The sequence below is a fragment of the Mobula birostris genome, chromosome 8 (assembly GCF_030028105.1).
Source record: "Mobula birostris isolate sMobBir1 chromosome 8, sMobBir1.hap1, whole genome shotgun sequence".
NCBI classification, from domain to species: domain Eukaryota; kingdom Metazoa; phylum Chordata; class Chondrichthyes; order Myliobatiformes; family Myliobatidae; genus Mobula; species Mobula birostris.
This window is the reverse complement of record NC_092377.1, coordinates 90,208,639-90,221,333: the sequence shown is the minus strand read 5'-3', so window position 1 is coordinate 90,221,333 and position 12,695 is coordinate 90,208,639. Positions and strand designations below refer to the sequence as shown.

General features: G+C 43.4%; 1 protein-coding gene across 1 annotated transcript in view; it reads left to right on the top strand.

The window, feature by feature from the left end:
- Positions 1 to 12,695, top strand: part of mthfd1l (methylenetetrahydrofolate dehydrogenase (NADP+ dependent) 1 like) — a 162,490-nt gene that overhangs the window by 91,173 nt on the left and 58,622 nt on the right. The window contains exons 23-24 of the mRNA XM_072265636.1: positions 1,088 to 1,188; positions 8,729 to 8,906. Of these exons, the coding sequence (XP_072121737.1) occupies positions 1,088 to 1,188; positions 8,729 to 8,906 (279 nt within the window). The remainder of the gene's footprint in view (positions 1 to 1,087; positions 1,189 to 8,728; positions 8,907 to 12,695) is intronic.

The following is a 12,695-nucleotide window of genomic DNA, read 5'->3' as shown; positions in this document are numbered from 1 at the left end:
GAATGTCAAGAGTAAGTGACCATCTGTTTTGGAGCTGGTCATTTGTACAATGCAAGTTCTGATCAAGTCTCTTGATTGTGGGATCACATTTCAATCTATTGCATTCTGCTTTGCAGCGACGCTTCTTTATCAGGTATGCCTTTGTCAACTACATTCTGCTGTTAGCATTGGGATTTGGTCTTATGTAGTATTTCCGGACTTCCAGATTGATTGGGGTAAATTAGAAGCAGTTGTGGTCCCAACACTCACTCGTGAAGCACACTGTACCTAACCACCCATGACCATTAATTGAGGCTTTCTAGCCTGCAGCTTGCTCTTTCATGGGCTTCTTACAGTTGTTGTGGTTTGATTATAATTGTATCATGTGCCATGGAGTCACGATGTTGTAGGATGCATCACAATCATTACCATGTTACTGAATACACCCATTTTACACCAGTGAACCTTGTCCTCTGTCTCTGAACAGCTAGAAACTTTCCATAGAAAGTTTCTTTTCCTCTTGATTTCACTCTACCTTTATCTATGAAATTGTCGAAGAGAGAGTTTAAAGTTTTTTTGATTTTTTTTATAAATGACAGCTTGATTGTAATTGAAGGCTGTATGCGAAGCTTATTTAAACCCCTCCACAATGGACAAGTTCACAGCTGCCAAGTATTGAACCATGAAAATCATTTGCTTTCAATTGAATTGTCTTTACCAATTCATTTGAGGGCCTTTGCTCTTTGGTACTTGTTCAAGAGGCACTAGCGTGCTTTTCTCAGAGGATTTGACTTTACCCTGGTCAACCTTGAACTACCTCCATTCCTGTCCTTAAGATCTGGTTGTTCGTATTGCCCTCCGTGGGAGACAGTGTAATGGGATAGACTGGGGCTTACCTTCACCAGGCCAGATTCAATGAGTAGAGCTAACTCCTTGATGTACAGCTATACCCACCTTGTACTTCTGTTTATTATCTTGCCTTCCTTTACTGAAGAATAATCATTGATTTAACATTAACCATTTCCCCCTTTTTTGATAGTCTGATTGACCTGAGTGTTTGGTTTTTCCACTGTAATTAACGTGTCTTCCTGTGATATTGTTGTTGTAGAACCTGAAGCTGGTTGCCGATGGCTGCTGTAACCTACAGAAACAGATCCAGATTGCTCGGCTTTTCGGAGTTCCAGTTGTGGTTGCTGTGAACGTGTTCAAGTAGGTGCTGCATGTGGAGACTTGCTGGACTTTCCTCTGGGCTCGTGTCATCAGTGATGTTTCTAGTAGCGTTGCTGCAGGTTCTCCCCTCTAATAACGGTCCCTGTGTCCAAACTGATGCTGATGTTTGAGTAGATCCTGAGCTGGCGACTGATTAAATCTCCATAATTAGTTGATACTGGTTCACTGGAAGAGATCAAGTAGCCTCATTGACAATTGGGCAGTAATCTTTCAAAGCATTGCTGGCTTGCATTGCATTAGTGACTTAAATTTAAAATCACGCATGCTGGTGTTCAAATCCATCCATTGCTTCTTCCCTCATCAGTGTAGAATGGTGGCATGGTAAATCACGAAGATTCTCTACCCATTTAGTTTGAAGGGAAGATGTTCTGTTTGCTGCTCCTGCAAATTTGTATTCCTTCTCTAAATGTTTATCTGACTCCCTTTTGAGGGCAATATTTGCAAATGTAACCATTATCCTCCAAGTCAGTATGGTCAAAATCTTGTTTGTTCGTGGCAAAATGTTTTTTTCCTTCCCATGTGTTATTGCATCGGGATACTTTGATATTGTGAAAGGTGGTTCATTCTTGTTCTTCTACCATCTGTAGCTTCTTCCCTTAGAACTTTTCTGGTAAATATCTTCTGCTGATTCTTGACTGTGTTTCACTCCTTTTCCTTAATTGATGTCAGGATACAAAAAAATCGCAGTTGATCAAAAGGAGTGGTGTTAGAAATACTCAGCCAGAAAAACAGGGAGTGGTGGGGCAAAGGGAATAACAGTGATTATGTGGGACCTCTTATGCTAAACTGGTGCCTTGAGCAGAGCTACCGCTTTCTGATGCTGAGAGTCAGGATCTTTAACTGCTTTATTGATCTTGTTAACTTCAAGGATATGGCTAGGAACACACCAGATCTCTTGCATTTCACTGCCTTTAAAATTGTACTTTTTAGCTCACATCTCCTCTTACAAAACACATTACAATCTTCTACAAACTTGTGTCCTTGTATCGCTGGCATTCCCATTCCTTCCGGGGTGCCAAGGACAAGGGCGACTTGAAGTGGCAGCTCCAACGGAAGCAATCAGATATTCCTATTTCAGCCTCCTCTCCTGCAGCTGAGAACCACAAGTGCATCTAAGGTCAGTATAGTCAGTATTAATATTTTAATGCGATTAACTATATCACTTATTAAAACCAATGGAAATAGATTGGACTGTGGCTGGTGGACTGTCCCTTTAAGATAACAGCGGAAAAAAAGGTCGTCATGCTGGGCTAATAGGGTACTTAAAAACCGAGCTTTTACTCCCAATGCTGACCATCTTGCTGGCAAATGTACAGTCTCGGGTAAATAAAACTGAAAATTTCAGAGCTGGGATGCTGTATCAGACGGACATGAGGATTGCTTGTGTCCTTTGTTTCACGGAATCTTGGTTAACCCCCTTTTTTTTCTTTGCAGCGATTCGAATGTACAGGTTCACTATATATCCTCAAAATAGGTCTGTCGAGTCTGTGAAAAGCGGAGGTGGAGGTGTATTCTTCCTGATCTACTCCTTGTGGTATGCAAACGTGTGGTGTTGTCCCAGTCCTGTTCAGCAGATCTGGGACACCTTGCGATCAAGTGCCAGCCTTTTTACATGCCACAGGAAATTTCAGCAATCATTTTGGTAGCGATGTACATTCCACCTCAGGCCAGTGTCAAACAGGCCCTAGATAAATTGAGTGATGGAGTCAACAGGTATGAAACAGCACATCCTGATGCCTTCCCCATCCGTTTTGGGTATTTTAATCAGGCCATCTTGAAAAATTCTTCATTCTTCAGTCCTGACGTAGGGTTCCGGCCTGAAACATCAACTCATCGTTTCTAACTGATGCTGCCCGACCTGCTGAGTTCATCCAGCGTACTGAAAGTGTTACTTTGATCACAGCATCTGCAGATTATTTTGTGTTTAGCTCTTGAGGATCCCTGCTACACCCGGTGACCCTGTGTTCTCTGTCTTGGAGGCTGATATCGGGCTATTTTTCAGGAGAGTGAACCCTCGTAAGGCGGTAGGCCCCGATGGAGGACCTGGAAAGGCTCTGAAACTTGTGCCAACCAACTGGTGGGGGTATCAATAGACATTTTGGATCTCTCACTGCTACGGTCAGAAGTTCCCACCTGCTTCAAAAGGGCAACAATTATACCAGTGCCCAAGAAGAACAGTGTGAGCTGCCTTAATGACTATCATACAGTAGCACTCACATCTACAGTGATGAAATGCTTTGAGAGGTTGGTCATGGCTGGAGTCAACTCTTGTCTCAGCAAGAACCTGGACCCTTTGCAGTTTGCCTATTTCCACAATAGGTCTACAGTGGACGCGATCTCAATGGTTCTCCACAGAGCCTTGGCCAATACAAATTTCTATGTCAGGATGCTGTTTATTGACTATAGCTCAGTGTTTAACACCATCATTCCTACATTTCTGATCGGAAAAACTACACAATCTTGACCTCTGTACTTCCCTTTGCAACTGAATCCTTGAATTCCTAACCGGAAGACAGTAACCTATGTGGATTGGTAATAACATGTCCATCTCACTGGCAATCAACACTGGTGCACTTTAGGGATGTGTACTTAGCCCACTGCTCTATTCCTTCTACATCCATGACTGTGTGGCTAGGCATAGTTCAAATGCTATCTATAAGTTTGCTCATACAACCATTGTTGGCAGAATCTTAGATTGTGACGCGAGGGTGTACTGGAACAAGATACATCAGCTAGTTGAGTGGTATCATAGCAACACCCTTGCATTCTTTGTCAGTGAGACCAAAAAGTTGACTGTGGACTAAGGGTAAGACGAGGGAACATAAACCAATCCTCATAGAGGGATTAGAAGTAGAGAGAGTGAGCAATTTCAAATTCCTGGGTGTCAATATCTCTAAGGATCTAACCTGAACACGACATATTGATGCAGCAATAAAGGCAAGACAGCGACTGTATTTCATTTGCAGTTTGAGGAGATTTGGTTTGTCACTTAAATCACTCAAAAGCCTCTACAAATGTACCATGAAGAGCATTCTGTCTGGCTGCATCACCGTCTGGTATGGGGTTGCTACTGCACAGGATTGAAATAAGCTGCAGAAAGTTGTAAACTTAGTCAGCTCCATCATGGGTACAAACCTCTGGTATCCAAGACATCTGCAAGGAGTGATGCTTCAGAAAGGCAGCATTCATCATTAAAGACCCTTGTCACCCAGGACATGCCTTCTTCCCATTGTTACCATCAAGAAGGGGGTACAAATGTCTGAAGGCACACACTCAGCGATTCAGGAACAGCTTCTTCCCCTCTGCTATTTAATTTCTAAATGGACATTGAACCTGTGAACACTACGTCATACTTTAAAAAAAAAATTCTGTTTTTCTGCACTACTTATTTTAATGTGTGTATATTTTATGTGTGTGTGTAGGTACATACGCGCACACACACACTTTTCTATATTTATCATATATTGCATTGTACTGCTGGCACCATTAACAAATTTCATGACATAGGCCTTTGATATTAAATCTGCTTCTGATTACTTTGCCATTGTGCGCCCTGAGCTATAGAAGTCTGAACTCGGGTTGCTCTTAAAGCCCATTTCTTTGAACAAGGGTTTTTGATCAGCAGTCCGAGAATTTGTTTGTGCTACATTGCCTCTATATGAAAGACACTACACTGTCAGTCACAGTGAGCAAACAAAAGTTTCAAGGAACTATATTTGGCAAAATAATCCAGTTTAATAAGATTACTTAAAACTACAATGGAGCTGCAATGGAGTATAATTTTATTTTTGTCCAAGAGCCTGCTCCTAACAATTACACGTTATTTTTGGTTTCTATGTCAAAACCCTTTTGAATTATCCATTAATTTAAATTAAACCATTTAACTAATACCAGAATCCATTTCTTAAAGCTTCATTGTTGGATAATTAGCAAGAAATGCCTTTGGATTTTTAGAGAAATTTCCACTAATAGTTAACCCATGCCTTTAAAGATGGGTCTGAGTGGCTTGAGCATGCACATGATGAGGAGCTCTTTAGCTTGGGACTGAAGATCTTTCAGATCATTAGAACTGAGTGAGAGGGCACGGTTTTAAGGTGCTTGGAAGTAGGTACAGAGGAGATGTCAGGGGTAGGTTTTTTATGCAGGGAGTGGTGAGTGCGTGGAATGGGCTGCCAGTGACGGTGGTGGAGGCAGATACGATAGGGTCTTTTAAGAGACTCCTGGACAGGTACACAGAGCTCAGAAAAATAGAGGGCTATGGGTAACCCTAGGTAATTTCTAAAGTAAGTACATGTTCAGCACAGCATTGTGGGCAGAAGGACCTGTATTGTGCTGTAGTTTTTCTGTTTCTATTTACAAAGGGCATCCTTGAGTATTGGCAACTGCCCATGATCTCAATGAAGTCCTCATCCATGAGGTCCTGCAGTAATGTGGGAATTCAGAATTAAAATGGCCTTTCAAAAATGGGGAAATTATGCAACGGGATCCCAACAGCAAACACAACCTTCCCTCCCCCTCACCCCACTTACTGCTTTCTGCAGGGATTGCTCCCTACGCGACTCCCTTGTCCATTCGTCCCTCCCCACTGATCTCACTCCTGGCACTTACCCTTGCAAGCAGAACAAGTGCCACACCTGCCCCTACACCTCTTTCCTCACTACCATTCAGGGTCCCAAACAGTCCTTCCAGGTGAGGCGACACATCACCTGTGAGTCTGTTGGGGTCATCTACTGAAACTGGTGCTGCCGGTGTGGCCTCCTGTATATTGGTGAGACCAACGTAGATTGGGAGACCGCTTCGCTGAGCACCTACACTCCATCCGCCAGAAAAAGTGGGATCTTGCAGTGGCTACCCATTTTAATTCCACTTCCCGTTCCGACATGTCGGTCCGTGGCCTCCTCTACAGTCACGATGAGGAAACACTCACGTTGGAGGAGCAACCCCTTGTATCCCATCTAGGCAACCTTCAACCTGATGGCATGAACATTGATTTCTCAAACTTGCGGTAATGCCGCCCACGTCCCTCACCATCCCCATTCCCTTTCTTTTTTTCTCTCTCTCTCTCTCTCTCTCTCTCCTCTCTCTCTCCTCTCTCTCTCCTCTCTCTCTCCTCTCTCTCTCCTCTCTCTCTCCTCTCTCTCTCCTCTCTCTCTCCTCTCTCTCTCCTCTCTCTCTCCTCTCTCTCTCCTCTCTCTCTCCTCTCTCTCCTCTCTCTCTCCTCTCTCTCTCTCTCTCATATCTTACCACCTTACCTGTCCATCAGCTCCCTCTGGTGTTCCTTCCCCTTTTTCCTCTCTTCCATGGCCTTCAGTCCTGTCCTATCAGATTCTCTCTTCTCTAGCCCGTATCCCTTTCACCAATCAACTTCCCAGTTCCTTACTTCACCCCTCCCCCTTCACCCATTACCTTGTTTCTTCCTCCCTTCCCCCCACTTATACTGACTTCTCATTTTTTTTTACACAGCCTTAATGAAAAGGTACTCAGCCTGGCACATCAATTATACCCTTTTCCATAGATGCTGCTTGGCCTGCTGAGTTCCTCCAGCATTTTGTGTGTGTGTGTGTTGCTTGAATTTACAGCATCTGCAGATTTTCTCTTCTTGTAATTATGCATTTGCCATGTGCCTCATCAAAGTGGGAGGAGGTTGCTGAATGGAACATCAGAAATCTGCACTTTGATTCCTGTGTCTGTTCCTTGCTATGAATCAAGATGCCTGCGACTTTTATAAGCCTATTATATCCAAACAACAAAGGAGAGAGGATTAGGGGCTGGGCTCTTGAGGATTTTTATTGGGAATTTAATTGAGTTGTGCTGACCAGCTTGTAAATGGCAAAGTCTGAAGTATTATTCTCAACGAAAAATAGCACAACACAATAGAATACTTATCCTGTTTAATGATGAAAAATGCGTGGAATGTTGTAAAACAGAACCAGAACATGGGACAAATAAAAGATGTTGATTTTGCTTAACTCTTCACTCTCATTTAGAGCTTACCACCATCTCCCAAATGAGTGTGTGCCGTTCAGAGAGTACCGGCGAAAGTTGATCCATGTACTGTATGGAGATATGAGAATTAAAAGCAATAAAATGAGAACTGGAGGGTCTCTTAACGAGGTAGCGTGGTTTAGGAATGTAATTCTCAAGCTTGGTGTATTGGCAACTGCAAGCTTTATAAACAAGGCATTGCTTGGCCGAGGTCAACATGAGTGAGATACACAGGGCTGTTAGCTGAAGAGTTTCTGATCATCAGAAAGTGCTATGATTGCTGAGCAGGTCAGGCAGCCTCTGTAGAGGGATTAAGTTGGTGTTTTGGGCTAGGACTGCTGAGCAGGTCAGGCAGCCTCTGTAGAGGGATTAAGTTGGTGCTTTGGGTTGATGACCTTCCATGTGGAGTCAGGAAATGGGTGGCATAATTTCTGTGTGAGTTGATATTAGAGCATGGGGGGTGGGGGGAGGGTCTACTAAAATTGCAGAAATACGGCACTATATGACCTCTAGTTATTCAGTAATCACCTTACCTAAGACAGCAACAGTTTACAGCCTTGCCTGTAGATTTTTTGACTGTTTAAGTGTTCTAAATCTTCAGTTGACTAGTCAGTGCTTTGGAGTTTGGGGAAATATAACATTTGAGCATGGAAATAATCCACTGAGCCGTCATTCATTCTAATCTTCCAGCAATGAACTTGATCTGTTGGAAATTATCCCAGAGGGATTCTGTCTGCTTCGCCTCTCTTTAATGTTTAACCCCACCCCTTTTGTTTGTACGTCCATCTCATTCCCTTAACCACTGCACTTAACCTGATGAGCAATCTCAGTTTAGCAATTTTCAACTGCCCTGGCATCCACAGCTTTCAATAACATTTCCAGATGTCTGCTGCCCTTTGTTTAATGAAGTGACATTATTCTTGAGCTACCTGTCATTCAAGATTTTTCCCCGACGCGTAAATGGTGAGAATTGGTACAGTAAAGGTGGATTAATGTGGGAGAAGGGGAGCAAAGACCATAGTTGCTAATCGGCATTTCTTTCTCTCATTAGAAAGTTTAGCTGTGCATCATCTTTCCCCGTTAAGAGCATGGATTGATTTCCAATTATTTTATCCTTGGCTCAGTTAATAGTTCTCTTGCCTCTGAATGCAAAATTTGTAGATTGATGCTCCACTCTGAATCTTTAATACATAATCCAATCCAATCTTTCACAGAAGTACAGGAGCACACAATATTGCTGTCATGAGTGTGGATTCATATTATAAAAATTCTGGGTATTGTAACTCCATGATGTGGTGAGCCATGATTTTGAAGAGCTGTCCAGCAGGATGATGGGGTGCTGGGGGTAGTGATTTTTCCCTGGTGTTCTGGCCGGTGTTTGTCCCTGTGTCCGTATTGCATTGCAGCTTGCTACTTGCATGCAAGTTGCCAGTGTTTTTGTACAATTTTCTTGCGACTATTTTCCAAAAACACCTTGGCTGCAGCACACCTTCGGCCATGAAAAGGGCTCTAACACCAGTTCCTCTCTCCGTAGGACTGACAGTGAAGCAGAAATTGACCTTGTCTGTAATATCGCTAAAGACTCTGGAGCTTACGAAGCCGTTTCCTCTAATCACTGGGCTGCTGGAGGCGGAGGTGCCATGCAGCTGGCTGAGGCCGTCAGGAAAGCTGCAGACCAGAAGAGCAGCTTCAGGTATCTCTATGACCTACAGGTGAGACTTGCTTTAAGTTCTTTAGTTCTGTCTCAATCATCCAGTGTAAAGGCCTATATAATTTAGTGATAGGTGGTGGAGGAAAAAAATTGCCAACGAATCATTTGTAATGGGTGGAAATTAACAATGAGGATGTAATGCAGGTTGTGCTAGGCTTTTCACTTGGGTGTACATAATGGAGTTGATGATACCAACCAGCCTGGTGGTACTAATTGATCTGCCAATGATGCACAGTTGGTCAGCATTCCTTTGTAAACCCTAGGGAGTGAACCAGCTGTTAAACAGAATCTTAGACAGAATGGAGCCTAATGGACTTAAAGGTGTGAATTGCAGTCATGTGTGGCTGTAGCCTGAATGGCAATGACAGACAGATTGTCTGGCCTGTAATATCATGTTTCTGACATAGTCATTTATTTTCAACTCTCTTGAGCCTAACACAGTACTCCTGAAGTGTAATCACCTTGTACTACAAGAAATAAGGATAAGTGTTGCTAAGAGCAAGCTACTTCGAGTAGCACTGAGGTAATACCCAAATTTAGTTAACACCAATATTTGATCTAAAAGTGGTTTGGATAAAATATTTGAGCACTGGAATAGAGCTGTCTGGGTTCACTGGCTAATGATGTGGAATGCTGTACTGTAGACCAGGTTTTGGGCTACCTTGTAACCAGCTATTGTGCACAAATTGTAAATGGAGCCCAAACTCTGATTGCTAGAGCCAATCAGAAAAGCATCTTGGTTTACAGATTCTGTCAGGAAATTTAATCGGTTGCAACCCTCTATGCTTCAAGATGTAGCCTCAGTCAAACCTCCAACAGATAGTTATTGGGCACAGAAACAGGCACTTTGGCCCACCGAGTCCATGCTTCCAATTAACCACCCATTTGCATGAATCCTATACTTGTACAAGATTTTGACCCCCCCCCCCCAAAGCTTTCATCAACTCTCCCCCTCTTGTCCCCACAATCTAACACTCACCATGTGCACAGGGCAATTTACAGTGGCACACATGTGGAGGAAGCCCATGCGATCACAGGGTGAACTTACAATCTCTGAATAGACAGCATCTAGGATCAGGATTGAACCTGGGTCTCTACTTACTATGCCACTATGTGTTTTGGAAGATCTTGCACCTTTCAAGCTTCCCCTAAATTAGCTGGTTTTGAATTCAACTACTTGGGGCCAGTGATGAGGATAATCTGCTCAGTACTTTCCAAGACCTTAAAGCCCAAGTCTGCCATTGTATACTTAGTCATCCTTTCCAGTGTTTGTTGTTTCAAACATATCTCTGCCTAAGATGTTGTTAAAGTGCTAGCTGTTGACTTCATCAAGATCTGAAATTCTCTGGGAGCAGAGTTGTGTCTGGATTTATAGCCTTTCAGTCTTTTAGTGTAGACAGTGTTAGTTTTGAAACTCTTGGTGCTGATTCTCATGTCAGTTCTGCTCTGTGCAGTAGGTGGACCATGGATAAAGTGCTTAATTTTCCATAATGCACTTGTAGTTCAGTTATGATTGTTATTATTGAAGTCTGGTGGCCTTTGGTGACCAGATAATATTAGATTATGAAAACACTCAGTCCTCTTTTATTGTCATTTAGAAATGCATACATGCGTTAAGAAATGATATAATGTTTCTCCGGAGTGATATCACAGAAAACAAGACAGACCAAAGACTAACACTGACAAAACCACATAATTATAACATATAGTTACAGCAGTGCAAAGCAATACCATAATTTGATAAAGAACAGACCATAGGCACAGTAAAAAAAAAAGTTCTCAAAGTCCTGAGTCAATCGACTCCCGAGTCCCCGATAGCAGGTGGCAAAAGGGAGAAACTCCCTGCCATAAACCTCCAGGCACTGTCAACTTGCCGATACCTTGGAAGCAGCCGACCCTGAGTCTATCCCTCCGAAAACTCCGAGCTTCTGAGCAGCCTCTCCAACACAGCCTCCCGAGCGCCATCCTCTGCCGAGCGCCTTCGACCTCTCCCTGGCCGCTGAAACACGCAAAGCCGAGAATTTTGGGGCCTTCGGCTCCGGAGATTCCGGTTACCACACAGCAGCAGTGGTAGCAAAGCAGTCATTTCAGAAGTTTTCCAGATGTTCCGCTGTGCTCTCATGTATGTCTCCATCAAATCAGTATTGTGCACGGTCCCCTACTTGACAAGTAACAGATATTCATCCCCGAAGTGGCCACGTGCGCTGCCGTCGCGCCACCATCTTTTCCTCCTATCGATGTACATATCTGAGTTTATTTGATGATGTCTGGTTTTACATATTTGTTGTATGCAGAACTTTATTAGAATGAGCAAATGATTTTTTGTTTGCAAGGTGAGAAGATTTGGTTAATGTGAAACCCTTGTGATGCACAAAGATGAAAGGTGGATTTACTGATAGACTGGTTTTGCTCGGTTCAGCGTATTTATCCAGTGACTACCTCAGAAAACTGCTCCTCAGCACTCTTGTGGCCACATATGCTTATGCCCATCTCCATCTCAAGAGTTCCTGCTTTAAAGACACAGGAACCTGCAGATGCTGAAATTCTTGAACAATGCCCACAAAGTGCTAGAAGAATGACCCATTTTTATTTTTGTTTTTTTCCCCCCCACATTTTACCATTCTGGTGGCCCTCTCAGACTTTCTCTTTCCCTCCCTCATGACCTGTTTATCACCTTCCTCTGCTTCCCTACCTCCTTCCATGGTCCATTGTACTTTCCCATCAGTTTCCTCCTCTTGTTTTTTTTTACAGCTCTTTACCTCTTCCTCCTGTCATCTCCCAACTTCTCACATTAACCCCCTCCCCTCCCACCCTCCAGCTTATAATCCTCCCTCTCCTCCCACCACATTTTCTGCCTCTCTCTCTCCACCCCCCCCCCCCCATTCCTTTCTAGTCCTGATGAAGGATCTTTGCCAGAAAGGTCAACTGTTTATTCCCCTCGATAATGCTACTGGATTGGCTGAATCCTTCCAGTGTGTTGAGTTTGTTGATTCAGTTTTTGGTTTAAGATTTTTTTTTCCTTTTTAAACACTGGTTGTTGTTAAAAACAGAATGAAAAAAGGGCAGGGCAGCTTCTTATGTGATCTAAACCCAACTCCATTTGACATACAATACTGCATCTGTTGGTAACCTGTGATCTAAACCCAACTCCATTTGACATACGATACTGCATCTGTTGGTAACCTGAATGAACAAACAGAAACAGCTGGTCAGACAGGGTCTCTGAACATAAATGTCAGCTGGTTGGCATCAGTTTCTCTGTGATACTTTCAGACCACAGTGTATTACTTCTATGTTCCTTCCAGGTTTTTTTTTTGTTTGGTAAAATGGCCTTGAATTTTTTTGTGGGAGTTTTAGATTGGGATCTTCTTAGGGGTCTCGGGTAAAGCAGGGATCTGAATTGAAGAACCAGGTCCAGGATCGTGCTGGGTAGGAACCTGTCAGCTATCATTGAAGCAAACTCATCAGTCAACTAAATGACTGGAAATTCACTGGCACCTGTGATTGGTGAGAGGGCCAGCTGTTCCTGGGATAAGGCGAAATTCTGGCCTTCCTCACCAAGTAGAGGCAGGTGGTACGTGTCAAAACAGAGGAGTGTGTGCATTGAGGTGGAGAGGCTCAGCCACTGTGTGATGTACAGCATTCCCAGATGCTGACTCTGAAGACCTTTACCGTGGCAATCTCCATGCCTGTGAATTGTCCAAGTTTGTACATAGGTGCTGTGCAGCTGGCTAAGGCTGTCAGGCAGAGGTAGACCTTTTGAGCGGTGTGGATTTCCTCTGGTGCCCTA